General features: G+C 37.1%; 4 protein-coding genes across 6 annotated transcripts; 2 read left to right on the top strand and 2 right to left on the bottom strand.

Moving 5' to 3' along the window:
* The first annotated feature begins 158 nt into the window (after positions 1-158).
* LOC105683456 (WASH complex subunit 4) lies at positions 159-9,168 on the top strand. 3 transcript variants are annotated; one of them, XM_048660143.1, is made up of 2 exons: positions 159-3,297; positions 9,034-9,168. In XM_048660143.1, the coding sequence occupies exons 1-2, from the start codon at positions 471-473 to the stop codon at positions 9,165-9,167; spliced, it is 2,961 nt and encodes a 986-aa protein (XP_048516100.1). In that variant the 5' UTR covers positions 159-470; the 3' UTR covers position 9,168. The 3 variants fall into 3 exon arrangements, with proteins under 3 accessions (XP_048516100.1, XP_048516099.1, XP_012251476.2); XM_048660142.1 differs by lacking the exon at positions 9,034-9,168 and adding an exon at positions 3,427-3,821; XM_012396053.3 differs by lacking the exon at positions 9,034-9,168 and having other exon boundaries at positions 160-3,821.
* LOC105683457 (CUE domain-containing protein 1) lies at positions 4,707-6,492 on the bottom strand. Its single transcript, XM_012396054.4, has 4 exons — positions 6,036-6,492; positions 5,457-5,838; positions 5,216-5,308; positions 4,707-5,087 (listed from the first exon to the last, which is right to left on the bottom strand). Exons 1-4 carry the CDS (start codon positions 6,138-6,140, stop codon positions 4,951-4,953), a joined length of 717 nt encoding a protein of 238 aa, XP_012251477.1. The 5' UTR covers positions 6,141-6,492; the 3' UTR covers positions 4,707-4,950.
* LOC105683364 (cell cycle checkpoint protein RAD17) lies at positions 6,683-8,962 on the bottom strand. The gene is made up of 9 exons (XM_012395901.3): positions 8,774-8,962; positions 8,265-8,673; positions 8,044-8,197; positions 7,813-7,935; positions 7,549-7,727; positions 7,397-7,486; positions 7,120-7,310; positions 6,929-7,044; positions 6,683-6,824 (listed from the first exon to the last, which is right to left on the bottom strand). Exons 1-9 carry the CDS (start codon positions 8,786-8,788, stop codon positions 6,731-6,733), a joined length of 1,371 nt encoding a protein of 456 aa, XP_012251324.2. The 5' UTR covers positions 8,789-8,962; the 3' UTR covers positions 6,683-6,730.
* Positions 9,169-9,190: 22 nt separating the features above from the next.
* On the top strand, positions 9,191-11,502 carry LOC105683478 (U4/U6 small nuclear ribonucleoprotein Prp31). Its single transcript, XM_012396092.3, has 8 exons — positions 9,191-9,481; positions 9,587-9,784; positions 9,856-10,060; positions 10,142-10,311; positions 10,383-10,540; positions 10,637-10,927; positions 11,016-11,240; positions 11,320-11,502. Exons 1-8 carry the CDS (start codon positions 9,364-9,366, stop codon positions 11,422-11,424), a joined length of 1,470 nt encoding a protein of 489 aa, XP_012251515.1. The 5' UTR covers positions 9,191-9,363; the 3' UTR covers positions 11,425-11,502.
* Positions 11,503-12,145: the final 643 nt, after the last annotated feature.

Raw genomic sequence — 12,145 nt, 5'->3', positions numbered from 1 at the left:
TACATACGTTCTAATTAAAAATAAGAATTGACCAACAATCTTTTGATTGAAGCGGGGGATTCACAAGAATTTGAATCCTGCGCCATCATGAGGTGACGAGCTCACTACAACGAACTAACTATCAGTAAATGCATTTCTGATATACCGACTGTGCGTTAACTGCAATCAATTGTACTAGAAGTACACGTTCAGTGAACACGCTCCAGAATACACACCTTGCTAATGTAACGGGCTACAGACATGTTCCCTCTAATATAACTTTAAATCATCTGTCAAACTGGCAACGCAAGCTCTTAGTTCTGAGCCTCGGCTGTATTCTGAGCCTACTGTTATTCTGAATAAGGATGCGACATTCGTAACATGTCCCAACAGGGTTATACCTAAGGATTAAAAAAAAAAAGGTACGCCATATCACGCAAATAGTCACACAAATCATTGTCAAAGTCGGATTTGCCAAATAAATATCAAAGATGATTGATTCCATATCGTGGAACACTGAGAGGGATGAAGCGATTCATCGAACAGTTGGTGAAGCTCAGCTTCGAAAGCTAGGGATTTTTCTACAAAAATTAACGCAAGACGTCAGCTGGGCTACTGATTCATCCCTAAAATACATAGTTGAGGGTCCAATTCGTCTAGTGTACAAACCCCGCGAAGATATGAGCATTATGGATATGGTGGAAATGGAGAACAAAACATTAGCAAAGCTATTGGCTGCAGTAGCCGGAACGTGCAGAGAAATAAGACTGCTCAAAATTGAAGCAAAGAAGTTTTATCAGAAACTATTTACCTATGGAGACGCGAGTGTAGTTGCCAACAACGATCAAGGGGATAACGCTAATATCCTCTTGTCAATCCTACAAGATCTGTCTGCATATGTGAACAGACTTTCGGTAGTAACAAATCTAACAATTCAACAGTTGTCTAACTTGACAAGTAATGCCTATGATATTTATTTTCCACTACTTATAGAACATCTGATAGATTTGTTTGTTATCTTTGTTACACTTGATGAGATTATAGATGCTCATCCTGCGCTACTGGATGCTTGGGACCAGTATTGCATACGTGCTAGGACGATGCTGCATAATTCCGAACAGTTCAATATCCCTAAATCAAAGTTAGGGACGTTTGAAAAGATGTTGAGAGATCTACGCCACCAGCTATTGGCAAATAATTTATTCCTAAAGGCAATTGATAGGGCAATGGATATAAACAAGACTCCTATAATGCAGAATCACATAGCTTGTTATTTGAAAAACACAATGCTGGATGTGGAAAGAAAAGCAGGAGATAATTCAGCCTTCAATCAAAACTGGATAAGGATCAATGTCGGAGTAGTGGTTATTGTGAAGCTTTTTGGAGCCATGGATAAAAAAGTTTTAAAAAGACTGAACGAAGTGAATAAAAAACATTATTCAGTCACTCTTGTTGGCAATGTCACTTGGGTTCCCAGTAAATTCTTGGCTTCTCTGATCCCTAAGGACGCTGGACCGGAGGTCAGTCCACAGATTGGTGAGAAAATCCTCACGAGCAGAATCCAGAAACTGCCCGAGCTAACCAGTTGTTTGGCTCGAAGAGCAGGCCAATGGTCAGTAGATATGCAAAACATGATGGTACATCCTCTCGAGAAATTCAAGCTAACAGATCTTGAGAAAAAATGCCACTTGCTAATCGAATTCTTGAACTTGTTGCTACAGATAAAAGAGAATATTTTTTATGTCACAAATCTTCACGCTGCATTGTTGAAGCCTATGACCCGCCATATTGTTCAACTTGTCTGCAGGCTTATAGAAATTCAAAAATCACTTGAGACTACTTTTTACACGCTTGGGTCTGAGGTGGTTCTGTCCCAAAGCTATGTAATCCAGCATCTAAGTTACCAAATTCTCATCATCTTAGATGCAGCCAAAAAAGGACTGATGTTAAATGATAAAGGATACACCAGAGAGCAGCTTGATGCGTTGACGTTAGTAGGCTTAAGTGTGAGACTAATGAATAGTCCACCGACGGGGGATCGAAGACTTATTGTGCGGTGCGCACTTGCAGCTGCTAGCCAACTCACAGACAGCTTTAAGGAAGAGGAAGTTACAAAACTAAGGAGTCTTTTAGACGCATATGATACCATTGCCGAATTGCAAGAGCTAGTATCCGAAGCATGCGATTATTCAGTTGTACTACACCACCGAAGCATGCTTCCTGCATATTTAAGCATGGTCATAGATGGGAATTCTGATATTAGTCGAATTGTCCACTTGTTGAGCGCGTTGAACAGTGCTGTAGCTAGTAATGAACCCCCAAATTCAGCAGAACACAGAAACAAAGAGCATAGAGATATGTTGATAAAAAATGTCCTTGAACCTGCTTGTCACGAAATTGAAACAAGCTTGAGATTACATGTACATGCACATTTGAAGTTGGATGACTCGAATCCATTCAAAACTGGCGCAGTCAACTCAAACAGAATCGTCAGAGCTTCACCACTGCCTGTTTCTAATAACTTTATAAGCCCAAAGAGATTCATAGAACATTATTTAGATGACATGTTCTACAATCTCACAACTGTTGCTCTACATGATTGGAGAACTTATGGAACAATGCGAAGATTAGCTGGATACAAATTGAACCTGGATATGGTTCAGGATCACTTACCAATGCAAAATTTAGAACAGGGCTTAGATGCACTGGAAATAATGCGGAACATCAATACCTTTGTTGCTAAATACTTGTACAATTTGAACACACAAACATTCATAGAGCGAACAAGTTCTAACAAATATTTGAATACGATTGGCATCAGACACATAGCAAACTCCATCAGAACGCATGGTAACGGAATTATGAGTACAACTGTGAACTTCGTCTACCAGTTCCTTCGTGCAAAGTTACATACTTTTTCGCAATTTTTGTTCGATGAACATATAAAATCACGACTAATACGTGATATTAGGTTCATTAAATCGCAGCGAGATAATGGTGCTACTCCTTATACGTATGAGAAGGCTGAAAAATTTCAGAAGGGTATACGCAAATTGGGAATGACTGCAGATGGTCTCAGTTTCTTGGATCAATTCAGAATTCTGGTTTCTCAAATAGGAAATGCTCTCGGTTATGTCAGGTTGATTCGCTCTGGGGGTCTGCACGCCTGTTCTAATGCAATTTCTTTTCTCCCAGATATGAACATCGACACTTCTTTTGAATCCACGTGTACAGAACTCAATTTTACCACAACAACGCAAGCAGCAGGGAAGCGTCTTGATGATGATGTTGCAAATTTGGTCCAAAGTTTTACCGAAGGTACACAGTACTTTAGATTGCTGGTAGATGTATTTGCTTCCGCATTTCGCGATCCAAAAAATGTTCACCTACAACAATTCTATGCTATTATTCCACCGTTGACTCTCAGTTTTGTGGACAATGCTTTAGCTAACAAAGAAAAAATGTCTAAAAAAAATAAGACCGGTGCAGCCTTCACTGATGACGGGTTTGCGATGGGAGTAGCATACATCAATGCTCTTCTTGATCAAAGTACGGAAATAGATGGTCTTCAGTGGTTTAAAACTGTAGAAGAACAAATCACTATAGAAAGGATAGCAGCGCAGAATAAAAACGATTTTGGAGATGAAAAATTGCAACAAACCAGGGCTTTGACTGTTAAACGGCTAGCAGAAAGAAATGCTGAGTTTCAGTTGCTTTATTACAGTCTCTCTGGCGCAAGAGTATTTTTTAAACAGCCTGATGCCACTTGTGCATAACTAATTAATCATACCAATTATTAGTTCATAAGATATGAAGATGATAATAAAATGTTAAATTTGTTAGAATGTTGTACATCACTTTTCCCTTGTATAATATATGAATGAGCTGGACATTTTCAGCATGATTAGACGAAAGACAGATGATCATGGCGTAAATATAGCTGGGACTAAACAACCAAAGACAGACTAATCGTAAGAATCAACTGATCTTAAAAGATCACGATAGGAAAAAATTAGAGATAATTCATTATTAGATTAATTTATTCTTAACTTTCTGTTCTGTATTTTCTTTATTAGGTATGCAGGTTTACTTTTGAGTTCGGTTCTACTTTTTCTCATATAAACTATACTAGATGAATATTATCATTATATTACATGACTGGTACAACATAAGTTATGACTAGACGTGTTGACCAGGGCGGAGTTATTGCTTCAACAACCCCGAAACTGAATAAGTTCGCACGGGGGGGATTAATTGTTCAAATGATTTGTCAAATATTAACACTTGCTGTAACTCAGATATTATAGCATCGGTTTTATGAGCGATCCATCCTGGTGTGGCACAAACCCCAAACTAAATCTTTAATTTTACCATGTATGTTCTACTAATGGTATTCAGTACATGCGAAATATTGTAAATACTACTAACTGCAACGAGATTGCTGATTGATTTGCATCATAAATAGAATATTGTACAATTAGCAAGGGTTTGTACAATTAATTCTAAAAGGAGATAAGCCAATGCTAATTATGAATCACCTCGATTAAAGATTAAATTTTTCTTTTTGAATTTCATCGCATAGAATACTCTTTTGACTAGAATGAAAGTGAAAATGTTATTAAGGAGCTACCTCTAGTATCAAAAAACTAAAATTAATTTTGATGTTTCTAATTTAATTACACAATCTAATTCCTCTTTCAGGGGCAGATTAAATTTATTAACATTGATGCACCTCTCAAGCAATTATCATTTTCATTGTAAGTGTGTAATATGTACGTTTAGTAATAGTTTTATATTATTTATTAATTACGGTATTTAGTCTCGCAAATATATATTCGTTTTCTCTAATTAACGAGGTACTAGATTTTTTTCAGCTCTGCAAATTGAATGAGAAATTATACCAAATTTGAATAGATTAATATTATTGAAGTTTTATCTTTCAATAAATGAGACTATATAGCGAGAAAAAGCTTAATTTTGGGATCGAGATGCCTCCTCAGGTTCTAAAAGATCATCACACGAAGGTGTGGGAGGTAATAATTGCTTGCCTCCCCGTTTCTTACTGCGCGTAAAAACTTTGGTGAGTTGGGCAAATTTACGCCGTGATACTGAAATGATGCATAAAGCAAAATTAGCGTATATGTAATACATGTATTGGTTACATTTTTCATATATCACTTTGATTAACATTTTGGCAAAGATGATCAAGTATTATATAAATCCGTTTTCTTCGTACCTTTGCCCATGTTCTTCAATCTTTCTTTAAACAAATCCTCGTCATCATGGCTAACTGTATCGGTAGATTTTTCACATTCTTTTAATTTTGTATCTGCAAGTATTCAAAAAAGAAATGCAAAGAAAATGCATCTAAAGGCTCTTTCTGTTGATGAACTTCAGATAATTACCTGCATTGATTTGATACTGTATTTAATTTGCAATCTATTCATTAGTTATTAAAAATTTAAACCCTAACTTACCACTGGCCAAAGTTGTGAGAAAGTCTTCATTCCACCTTAGTTCAGCCATGAATTCTTCATTTTGAAGGAACATTGCAATACGTTGATCTTCAATCATAGAACTTTCTAGTGTACTACATGATTCAGATGCCTCACAGCCTTCGCCCCATTGTCGTGGAAGCCTTAGAAATGTATCTGGCAAAGGACCAAGGAGAGGTGGTTGCCATTTGTAAATACTCCTCAGTGATGTGCTGGGCTCAGGTTTTGTTGGTAACTCTTGTACGGGATCTTCTTCATTTTGCTCAATCTCACTTCTAATCTTTTCGTTCTCATTATCTGTACTCATAGCCAGTAGCTGATCGATGGTAGTATCAACTGCACCTTGATTAGAACGTAGTACAGCCTGCGAAGAGAAATAAAAATTATTCAGATGGACATCTGTTTGCTTAAAGGTGTGCAAAACTAGTAGGGCTGGTAGAAACTTAAATTTTGTTCTCTGAAACAAATTTTTTATTTAACTACCCTTTTTGCTATGCAGGCTGTTGGTCATTGTTTGAAAATCTTTTATGTTTAATATTAAATAAAATATATTTTACTTACCTCGATAACATCATCATCCATCTGAGGAAACATGTTTTTGAAGTCAGCCATCGCCTGGTAGAATTCCAGGGTGGTTTGTAATTGCTGTTCTGCAGCTGATGCCATTGTGAGATTGTTATTAATTAAACATCACCTTGATGCTCCAATTATCAGGCTATAGTCGTTGTTATATCACGTAAGATAATGTGACTGTGATATCCATTTCGACACATTTTTGGCACATCCCAATACACCCACTCTCGAAACGGAACATTATCACTCTAATTTCCGAATATCCCAAGATTCATGGCACGCTGAAAATTATCCATGACTGGGCAGCTCAATAATTGGTTGCCTCGTCAATATTACAATCGAATTCTGAATTCCATCACGTATATCACATATTTCGGCATTATAATTCTATTAGTAGCACGGCTTCGCTCGAATTTCGGCTGCTGCTGTTATGACAGCTTGCTCGACTGCTAGCAATGAGCTTTGAAGATTTTGAAAACAGGGGAGAACTGAATTCGAGAAGGGGTGTCTAGAGTTTCTTTATGATGCACCAACCAAAGCTTGTCTAACTACTGGATTTTTCGCGGGTAGTATAAAAGTCTTATGTATATTTTTAAATCAACTGGCAATGACAAGAGAAATCACATTTTCATCTCATTACAAAACTTCAATTTATTATTAACATTGTAATTGCGAATCAAAACTCAATTTTTTAGTGTCCTAACCGATACAGAGTTTGTTTGGGGGTTGATTAAAGATTCATACCAAGAAGTCTCAGCAGATGCAAGATCCCTGGAACTGAAAGAAGTTTAAACTTGCATTGAATTTTTGATTGAAAATTATAAATCGCATAAGGTGATCATTCAGCAGTTTACATGTCTAGTCGTGATGATTCAACCTACACTTTTTCATCATTAGGTGGTTTCCTAACTGGATTCCATGCAGTTACTGGGTTTTCATTAGTTGTCATTATTCCATGGATACAGAATGACAGTCCAAGCCGGCCTAATTTGGCATCCTGAAGAATGTTGATATAAATTATCTATCTGCCGTTGATATTACTATGACGCTGCTACACATGTTTTATACTTACTCTCCATTCACTCACGAGTAAATCTGCAACGCTCAGTATATCTGTTGCTGTGCTAGCTTGTTCAATTGCTCTTGTGGTATTCAAATGATTTTCATGTAAAAACCGCACAAAAGTGGATGGTTGTGTTTGAAAGAAGTATGCAATTTCGTCTGGGTCATGAAGGAACTTCCATGAGTTGCCACTTACAATACCTGAACGTTTTAATGAAATTTGCTTTTTCATAACAAATATCGAAATATAAAAAGTTACTGGTCAGGCACGTTGATGGACAACTTACGTTTGGGATTAATCACACGACCAACTGCATGTAGTAGGCCTAAAGACTCCCCTCGACCTCTGGCTTCGCATCCCTTTTTGCTATTTTCAACTGACCATGAAAGTTTGAATTAGGTATTAACATGTTCATGTTAATAAATTACTTTGTCATACCTTTGAGTGAGGCAAAGATAAGATTGATGATTGTACTTCGAATATCTCCGATGCTATTGGATAATATTTCTTCCATAATCTCTGGAGTGACATTCATCATATGGGATGCCTTGGCATTAAAAATTCCAGAAACTCTTTTCAAGAGATTTTTGGTCATTACTTGGGTAACTGGGTTGATACTGTGGAATGATTTTAACTGTTAACTGATTTTAGTTAGTCGAAAGCAAATTCGAGTTATTAGGTACTTTTGAAACTTCAAACCACCTAATATGATCAATTCCAAATCGTTCTCTAGTTTTTGGAGGGAACAGATTCTGTAGAACTCCAATACCACCAGTATCAGTACAAATGAATATGATAGATTCTTTACCCATTGCAAAGTATCGCCTGCAATAGAAAAATATATTATGAGAATTTAGCTCATTAAATGTGATCGTTTGGCAAAATATGTCAAAGAATCTTGTTGGGTAGATATTTTAGGATTGAATAACTTACTCTAACAAGGAGATGAATGCATCTGTATCAGTAAAATAAATATTTGGGAAATCTTTAACGATCAAAAGCCTTGAGCAATCATCAAAAAGAGAATTATATCTGGTAGTTCGAACCATGAAATCTTCAAATTTGTCTGTCTGTCGTGTATATCTATCTGTGGAAGACATGATGAATTATTGATCTTCCAGTCGGTATTGAAATCATGAATTAAAAAAACCCACTGTTTTCATCTGTGCCTTGATCAGCGGGAGTTATCCATTCAATACATTCATACCCGTTATCCTTGGCGAGAAGTTTGAAACTGACTGTCTTACCGCATCCAGAAGGACCAGAAAGTATTAAAGCACGTGGTTTGGCTTTTGCTGCTCTAGAATCTAACCAGTCGCTAATTTCTTTTTGCTTTTGTCGGCTCACAGCTAATTCTGAAGCTTGTCGAGGCTCACAGGCTTTGAGAAGCTCTGGCAAACTACTCAATTTTTCTCTTTTATTGGTAGTTACAAAGGATTGTGTTATTGAAGGCACCGGTGTCTCTTTTCTTTTGATATCAGATCTAGGCCGCTTTGCAGGTGATTCTACAATTCCAGTTGAACCGCAGTCGAATGACCAAGGCGTCCAAGAGTTTTTCATTTTCTGTGAGAGTAAAATAAATATAGTATAAGATTTACTCAATCCATTGAAGAATGCACAAAAACGAATAGAGCTGTCATAGTTTCTGATGCTGTTTGTTCACCTTTGAATCAGCCATATTTTCTCTTTTTTTTTGAGAATGTATGAAATCAACAACAAAGTAAAGTCCTCTTAACCAGATGTCCTAGTAGACTTCAAATATTCGACATAATCCTAATGGTTGCTGAAAGTGTTGAAATGGTTTCAAACATTCTTCAGTCAACGTTTGAACGATGTTATTGATGTTATTTTCGTATTCTGTCAATCATTGTGAATGGATGGGTGAGAATAACATTCTTATCGACTAGTCTTTGTCGTTTATAGCTATTACCAGATGGCAGCAATTACATCCAGAGCTTAGCCAGAGCCTGGAGACAGAGCCTAGGGACGAAGGGCCTCTCATCGCCGCATCTGTTAATATAGAAATCAGTGCCGCATCTACATCGCATCACTACTAGCGTATCCAAGTGGATCCAATAATACCTCAACGATAATACTACCGCTTTTCATAGTCTGAACCAAACTGATCTAAACGTGATCATGGTCCAAATTGGTCCAAACATGCACAGAAATTAGTGAAATCGGTGGTCTGCGATGAAGTTTATAAAGTGATTGATAACGCGAAACTCCAAGTGTTTTGATTAAATATCAAATATGTCTTTGGCGGACGAGCTACTGGCCGATTTAGAGGAAAATGATGATGCAGATAAGTTTATGGAAGAGGCAGAACCGGAGTTTATTCCACCTGCAGTTACCAGACCGATTGAGGAAGGTTAGCTTTCTGTTTATTAAACTGTTATCCAATTTGCCCACAATAAGATCGCAAATTATCATTCATCTTCTGTGAATATTTATCAAATTTACATTTCATCTGTAGATATAAAAGTTGCTTCCGTTAGAGAATTGGCAAAGCTTCGGGACTCACCACAATTGCAAAAAGTCATATCTCTCATAGACAGCTATGGCAAGATACCCAGGAAATCATCTGATATTATTGGACCTGTTGAGTCTGATCCAGAATATCAGCTTATTGTAGAAGCAAATAATATTGCTGTTGATATTGATGATGAAATTGGTAAGTTCTGTTCTGTTCTGTTCATTGCACACCTTTCAGAACATCATTTCCACAACCTGTGTAATTTTCAGCTATCATTCATCGGTTTACAAGGGACAAATATTCCAAAAGATTTCCAGAACTGGAATCACTGGTTGTTGGCCCTTTGGAATATGTGATGACAGTTCGTGAATTAGGAAATGATTTAGATAAAGCTAAGAACAACGAAACTTTACAGCAGTTCTTGACCCAGGCTACTATCATGGTAGTCTCAGTAACTGCCTCCACAACTCAAGGGTAACTGCTCGTTTTTAATGCTAAATGTGTGGCAAGTTATACAAATCCTTATTAGTTTTATCCATTTCTTCTTTTCAATAGACAACTTATGACCGATGAGGAAAAAGACGCCATTTGTGAAGCTTGTGATATGGCTGTAGAATTGAATAATTGCAAATTGAAGATCTTTGAATACGTTGAAAGTAGAATGGCTTTCATAGCACCAAATCTTTCCATAATTGTTGGAGCATCAACAGCAGCAAAAATTATGGGTAGGCTAACAATCATTATTCAGCAAAATACAGATCGACTATACGAGTTTTGCTGTTTGTTTTTCTCGTAGGTATTGCTGGTGGCTTGACAAAGTTGTCCAAGATGCCAGCCTGCAATCTTTTAGTTCTGGGTTCTCAGAAGAAAACTTTGTCTGGATTTTCTCAAGTAGCTGCTCTACCGCACGCGGGCTTTATATACTATTCAGAAATAGTGCAGGATAATCCTTTGGTAAGAACATTTTACACTTTTCCCTATATCTATTCTTTATTTCAATATTCTGCAAGATTTGTCATTTTTATTATCCTACGTTTATGCTATTCGCAGGATTTACGTAGAAAAGCTGCAAGGCTTGTTGCTACAAAAAGTATGCTAGCAGCAAGAGTCGATGCTTGTCACGAAAGTACCGATGGTCATATTGGTCAAATGCTCCGAGATGAGATAGAAAAGAAGTTAGATAAGCTGCAAGAACCACCTCCTGTGAAATTCGTCAAGCCTTTACCCAAACCGATTGATCCAGGCAGGAAGAAGCGCGGAGGTAAACGAGTTCGAAAAATGAAAGAGCGTTACGCTATTACCGAGTTCCGGAAACACGCTAATCGCATGAACTTTGCCGATGTAAGTGTTGTATTCCCAAATTTGTAGATTTGTTCTTCATTGCAGGAGTCATTGCACAGATGATTAAAAACTCTTATTGGTCCATTAGATTGAAAATGATGCGTATCAAGAGGACTTGGGTTACTCTCGAGGAACCATCGGCAAAACGGGTACAGGCCGCATAAGGTTGCCACAAATTGACGAGAAAACGAAGGTTCGGATATCGAAAACTCTTCAGAAAAATTTACAGAAGCAGCAGCAATGGGGGGGCAGTACTACAGTGAAAAAACAAGTATCCGGTACAGCTTCAAGTGTCGCATTTACACCACTACAGGTAATTCTGTTTTCTACGCGCGCTACACTATAACGCAACAATAAAATGTTCGAGAGAAATTTTAATATTTTTTTTTCAGGGTCTGGAGATTGTGAATCCCCAAGCAGCGGAAAAAAGAGTAAATGAGGCGAACGCGAAGTATTTTTCAAATACTGCTGGTTTTTTGAAAATAAAAAAACCGTAATATCCTATCTCGTAAGTATCCAACTATGAATTTATTATGTATTTGTAAAAATCAATAAACATCTATTTTACATGCGAATTCCTTGTTCAACTAGAACGCGATAATAGATTTCGATTCTGGGTTTTCGGAGCCGTGATATCGCCTGTATATATGTGTTTGATACGTATCCGTATAGCATTTTCAACAATATTTCTATGTATATGTAACATAGGTTCTAAATTTGTAACAAGGGCAGCCGATATAACGCTACGATAAGTTTGTCGCTACATAGGTCTATAAACAGACCGGTATGCTTGAATGTGCATTTTGCAATACTTGGTGGTCTATTTGGATAATATTATTGCGGCAATATTTAATTGTACCAACAGTCATTAATTAAATTGCTCGACACTTATCTCCCTTCCCTTTTTCGATTCCCTGCTTATTTCGGTCAACGTTTAATCTATACCTTGAATTAGCTACAAATATATTACGATAGTTACGTACTACACAGTTACAGACGAAATTCATGTGCGCCTATCTACCTGCCTACCTACGACCTCAAGGTCCTAATTTCCCTCTTACTTCTCGGCGTTTATATCAGAAGTCATAAAACAAAAAAAGTTACCGGAAACCCGATCATTTGCATCTATTATCGATGTATCATTTTTCAAAGTTTTGCTTCACCCTTTGTCAAAGCATTTCTATATAATTTGTTTGATTTTTTGCGTTGTTCACATAG

The sequence above is a fragment of the Athalia rosae genome, chromosome 1 (assembly GCF_917208135.1).
Source record: "Athalia rosae chromosome 1, iyAthRosa1.1, whole genome shotgun sequence".
Lineage (NCBI taxonomy): Eukaryota > Metazoa > Arthropoda > Insecta > Hymenoptera > Athaliidae > Athalia > Athalia rosae.
This window is presented reverse-complemented; position numbering and strand designations above follow the sequence as displayed.